Below are 6,000 nucleotides of genomic sequence, written 5' to 3' on the forward strand. Positions count from 1 at the left end.
CTGCCAATGCAAGGGACACGGGTTCGAGCCCTGGTTCAGGAAGATGCCACACGCCGCGGAGCATCTAAGCCAGTGTGCCACAACTACTGAGCCTGAGCTCTAGAGCCCACGAGCCACAACTACTGAGCCCACGTGCCACAACTACTGAAGCCTGCACGTCTAGAGCCCGTGCTCCGCAACAAAGGGAAGCCACCGCAATGAGAAGCCCGCGCACCGCAACGAAGAGTAGCCCCCACTCACCGCAACTAGAGAAAGCCTGCGCACAGCAACGAAGACCCAACACAGCCAAAAATGAATAAATAAATAAATTTATAGGAAAAAAAAAATTAAAGCAGAGGTCAAAAAATACACCTAACATACTGAGACCTACCAGCTGACCTTTAAAATATGTATGTATGGGGCTTCCCTGGTGGTGCAGTGGTTGCGAGTCCGCCTGCCGATGCAGGGGACACGGGTTCGTGCCCCGGTCCGGGAAGATCCCACATGCCGCGGAGCAGCTGGGCCTGTGAGCCATGGCTGCTGGGCCTGGGCGTCTGGAGCCTGTGCTCCGCAACGGGAGAGGCCACAACAGTGAGAGGCCCGTGTACCGCAAAAAAAAAAAAAAAAAAAAAAATATATATATATATATATACATATATATATATATGTATATAAAATTTAATGGATAATACCTACTTTAGGAATCCTTTTTAAAAAGTCTATAAACAGGGTTAAAATTTAAAAAAAACCAAAAACCCCTCATTTCCAATCATTTCATTTTCACCTAACTAGTACAGATAAATGTCAAGATCAGGTCTATTACTGCATCTTTCCTGGGTTTCACTGGCTTGGATAATACTAAATTTTCTCTTGTACATACTCAATACCACTGGGTTAGAAACTTTGCACTCACACTAAGTAACTACTGTCCTTGCCATTCACTTAGGACAATGGCTTTTTACCTTGCTGTTTACTGGCCAATCACTATATGCTCTTCAACGATGACACCACAATAAAAGGGAAAAAAGGGAAAAAAGAAAAAGAGGAAGATAGAGGATAGCAGCACTATTTTTCCCTATTCTTTAAAACCACTTCCTTGACTTAATCTTCAGATTCTAGGTTACCTAAAGGAAGATGGTCATGTAAAGTATTTCAGGTGTGGTCTCACAGAGGAATCATTAGTGTTTGGCTTCATGATGAGGTTGCCTATCCCTAGCAAGCCAAAGATAGAACAAGTCATTGTCCTGCAATTACTGCTTTATAAAATATATTGAATCCATTACCCACTTTCACTCTTAAGTATCTGTCCTGGTTTCTCCTGACCACAAATAATCTGTTCTTAGCACATTCTCACAAGCTCTAACCCAACAATACTAAGTTTGTATTTATTAAAAATCATTGTCCCTTTAGTTTTAGTTTTTTACTTCCTTATCCTCACAGCCACCTGCAACATCTATCACCTTTGGTAAATTAGTTAAATATTTAATCAAGAGTTGAAAGCAAACAATAAATACTAAACTTCTAACTGATGCTAAATACCTAATCCCCAAAAGGATATGCTACATTTTAAAATCTTTTTTAAGTCTCAATCAAAAAACCTTTATCAGAGTTTCTAGTCCCTTTTAGATTGGTTTGAATTAGAAGGGTAAACTGTGTTCCAGAAATATTGTAGCAATCTGACAGTATGCATCAATAATTTTATAAAAGGTTTTTATCCTTTGACACGTAATTTTCCTCCAAAACCCTGAAAAAAAATTGTTAATGCAAAGATTTATGCATTATTTATATTCTTAGAGTATTATTCATAGTAAAAACTAGAACCACCTCTATGTCCAACAAAGGGAGAATGATTACATTATGGAATGTCACACAACATGGCCACTAAAGCTGTTTAAGAATGACAAGAGAAAATGTTCTCAATATTACATTTAGTGAGAAAAAAGCAAGATATAAAGTGTTACAGAAAACGATAGATCTCAACTCTGCATCTGTGTCTATGATGGGAACTACACCAAATGCTGCTATATTCTTAGCTATCTCTTGGAAGTAGGGTTAAGGATAATTTGTTTTGCAATTATTTTTCAAGATTATTTTATAAGGAGTATATATTTTGACTATTAATTCCTTTAAAAATACTTTAAAAATCTTAATTCTTCAAAGATGTCTTTAAAATAAAATCTGTATTCTGTCCATCTGCTATTCTATAATTCTAATAACACTGAAAAGCATTTTGGCTACATAGCGTACCACTTTCCTGAATATTCCACCAGTTTACTTATTGGAGATTTTCTGAAATACACCTACGTCAGCACTGTACTCAAGTATTCAAACCCACTAAACTGCCATATGAGTCTTTTAAATGCGGCTACAACATACCACATGAAAGAGGAGGCTACTTCCTCACATACAAGCTTGTTAATTTCATTTTACAAATCCAACTTAAAATTGCCCAGTTTACCTAAGTAGAGGTTTCAGCTTCTGTTACTAAAACGACAAATATTTGTAACTGATTGTAAACATTACAACTAGACTTAACATCTAGAAGCTAACAAGATTCTACGACTACTGGAAATAATGATCACACAATGTTTCCTCAGTGCATTACCTATGGACCCTAGGAACAAAGACCAAACCAAAAGTTAACTTCAGGGTGACAATGCCATCAAACTAACAATGGACCCGTGCATAACCCTCTGCTGCAGGCTTCTCCCCTCCCTCTTCCCCAACAGGTGTTTGCTCTACATTATTCCTTTAAGTAGCGTTTGGTAGAATGGTTCTGAAACTTGTTTCCCTAAATATGATGCATTCTTGACAAGATTTTTCACTAACCAGCATTCAATGACCGTGCGTAAGTTCCATAACAAAGCAATATATAGTCTCACTCATTTCCTAGTGATAAAAACCCTTCCACAGTAAAGAAAAACTGCACCTTTTCCTAAATAAAATGCTATTTTAAGATATTTAAGTTGAGTAAGCCTAAATTTTATTTGCCTGGGTCACAAGTCCACAATACAATAAAAATGAAACTCAACCACCAGGTCAGTCCAATCCCAACTTCTCTAGAGAAATAAGTACAAAAACAAATCACAGGGCAGGTTACCTCTTTTTCTTTGGAAAATTTTGGAAATTCATCATTGTATAGAGAATAGAGTATAAAACCCCCCAAGCTGACTATTTTAAAGCACTACATGATGGATGTATCAATGCTACATTCACATTAAAGGTGATTACGTGAGCATAAGGAGAATCAGTGTCTTTTAAATTTTTGTAAATACTCAAACTTATGTTTGATTTCCCCTGTTTTGATAGTATACACTCAATAGTAATCTTATGTCCAAACACACAGAACTTTTTTTTTTTTAACTTCAAAGGCTTTCTGGGACAATAAACATAAAAGGTTGATACCAAACTATGTGCTCTAGAAAAGTGTCTGTGTTGGAGGGAGAGAGAAGAAAGAAAATATCAACACATGAACTCATATTAGTTTTCAAACTGAAAAATGCATCATTTAATTTGATCAGTGTTAGTTTTTTAAAAAACTACTTAAAATACAAGTCCATTATACTTTTAATGCAAAAAGTGCAGAAATCATGACCACGGCATACAAGTACACTTTCTAATTCAACAACACAAATTCTATTTACCTTATATCAGCCCAAATCATTCTACCTTTTTCCATGAAAAAAAATGCACGTGGATAATTATAGATGCTTTCACTTAAAAAGTTCTAACAAATTAAGTCATTCAATAGCTCTTCTAATCCTTTTAAAGGTACTGCAGCTCAATCAAGTCTTAACTGAGACTGGCAAACAGAAAGGCATAGACTGGCATCTCTACAATGACTTGCATTTTATACAAAATTTGAAAAAAGTTCAGTAGATATTTGCAAAAAAGAAATTCAGGAACAAAACAGATCAACTGCCTTTGAAAAGGAAAAGAGCTAAAGGTGTTACGATGAAGACACAACACCTTATCAAAGCAGGCAAATGTATAATCCAAAGCTTCAGCATCTTCAAAACGCAGATTTCAAGATACTCAGAAAAGGTTCATTTCATTTCGTAAGAAATTGTGGCAAGCAACTGCACTCATTTCCTGTTCAGATTCAATTCAAATTTCTACCATTTCCTTTTAAAGGAAATACTACAGCAACACAGGGCAGAGGGTCTGTAATGCTGCACCACGCTAAAAAGGAAAACTACTCAGAACTGGGTTTTGACATTCAAGATGAGCAATCAGCTTTTTACAATGCTCTTACACATTCAATCACTTTGCTTCCTTTGAAAAGGCTACCTGTAAAGAATAACTAATGACAAGAAAGTCCATTTTGAAGAGTCATGGCCTAGCAATACAATCATTTCGAACAGTTTTAATGTACGGGCATATTGAGACTATAACGAAATCAGATCATTTTAGTGGAATCTTTACTGTGCAAGAGCATGTCACTCTGCCCTCAGTAATTATGCTTATGAAGAGCTGTAGTATTAAGATAGAAAATAGACAGGTAGCAGTGCAGCTGCGACATTTCCAGATAATTAAGCCTCCCCGAGGGTAGGTCGTTTCTGTAAGGGATAGGCCCTTGACGCCCAATATCCTTCAACCCGTATCCGAGGCGCGTGCTTTGGCAAAAGCACCGTCTGCTAAAGGGAAAGGGTGAAGCTAGAGGGTTGAAAAAAGCAGGGAGAGCTGGGGTGAGGGGCTCAAAGTGCGTACGGAGCGCTAGCCTGGGGCCCCGCAAAGGTTAGCGAGCCACCCACTGCAAAGGCGAGTTTGCGGGGCCTGCCGGAGAGAAGGCCTCGCCTAGGAGTTGCAACACTCTTTCTCCAGTGCGCAGCGCTCGGCCTGGGGGAGGGGGAGGAGGGGAAACAGCTGCCAGGGGAGCGGCGAGCCTGGCCCGGCCCGGCCCGCTCACCGTGAGGGTGTCGTCTATGTAGAGGGGAATCTGCCTCCTCTCGAAGGGGAACTCCTCCTCCCCGTCCCTGCACACTGCCACCAGTCGCGCCATCGTCCCCGACGCTGCCGTTGCCACCGTCACCACCTCCTCCCAGCTGCTGCCGCCGCCGCCGCTCCTGCCGCTGCCGCCTCCTCCCAGCTCCTGCCTGCAACAGCCAAACCCCGCGAGCGTAAGCACCCGCCGCCGCGCAGCACATTCGCCACGGGGGGGAGGGAGAGGAGCAGGAGAGACGGGAGATCTGAGCTGCGTTTCCCATCACCCGATTCCACACGCGCTCAGCCAATCAGCGCCGAGCAACGCCGGGACCCGCCCCCTCGCGCCGCTCTCCCTCCCCACCCCCCACACCCACCCCGCCGGCCTCCAGTCAGGGTCCAAAGGAGAGGCGGAGGGGACCCGCCGGCCCTGGGGCTTCCCTAGCCCGTCAGCGGAGTCCCGGCTCTAGGACCCCACCCCCGGCCTCCGCTCCGCTGCCCGGGGGCCCTCAGCCTCCAGCTGACCCCTTCTCCCCCTTTAAGGGCGAGCCCCGCCCAGTGAGTCCCCTGGGCTGCAGTTGCCCAGCGCGACCCCGCCCCTGGGAGGGGTCGACCCCGCCTCAGCTCTGCGGAGTCCGAGGTGGGAGGCTCAGACCATTTCCTAGCCATTCTCGGAGGAGCCTCCCGGTTCTGACTTTCACCGTTTTCGTGGTCGCCTCCCTGACCCCCACCTCGGCTCCCCGTTACCGGCTGACAAGGCCCGCGTCAGGGCCGGCCTGGGCGGGAGCGCGGCTCCGAATACCGTTTCCTCTCCAGGCTCAGTCAGCCGCTGGCGCCACGGGGAGTGGGGGAGGGAAGGCGGGGGACGTGGGGAGGGAAGGCGGGGGACGTGGGGAGGGTGGGACAGGGAGGGGCCGAGAGCGCCGGGCGGGGGCCCCGCCTCCTCTCGCGAGACTCCAGACCCACGCTCCTGAGTCGCGTTTTTCGAAGCCCTAGCGGAGGCGGTGGGTTGCTCCCCCGGGTGTCTCCAACGCGTTACCGGCACCTTCCACTGAGTCTAGCTACTCAAATAAATACGAAATAGGGCTGCTATGAGGG

General features: G+C 44.3%; 1 protein-coding gene across 6 annotated transcripts in view; it reads right to left on the minus strand.

Annotated features, from left to right (window-relative positions):
- The window catches only part of GGNBP2 (gametogenetin binding protein 2), a 31,282-nt gene extending 25,545 nt beyond the window's left edge, over positions 1-5,737 (minus strand). For 5 of the 6 annotated variants that reach the window (XM_082679381.1, XM_082679383.1, XM_082679382.1 and 2 more), the window contains exons 1-2: positions 5,634-5,730; positions 4,889-5,075 (exon numbers count right to left, since the gene is read on the minus strand). In XM_082679381.1, coding sequence (XP_082535507.1) covers positions 4,889-4,981 — 93 coding nt within the window. In that variant the 5' untranslated portion in view covers positions 4,982-5,075; positions 5,634-5,730. Of the gene's footprint in view, positions 1-4,888; positions 5,076-5,633 lie in introns of all 6 variants that reach the window. The other variant, XM_082679379.1, reaches the window with a different exon arrangement.
- Between the last annotated feature and the right edge of the window lie 263 nt (positions 5,738-6,000).

This window comes from Grampus griseus, assembly GCF_964374135.1.
Source record: "Grampus griseus genome assembly, chromosome: 20".
In the NCBI taxonomy this organism is placed as follows: domain Eukaryota; kingdom Metazoa; phylum Chordata; class Mammalia; order Artiodactyla; family Delphinidae; genus Grampus; species Grampus griseus.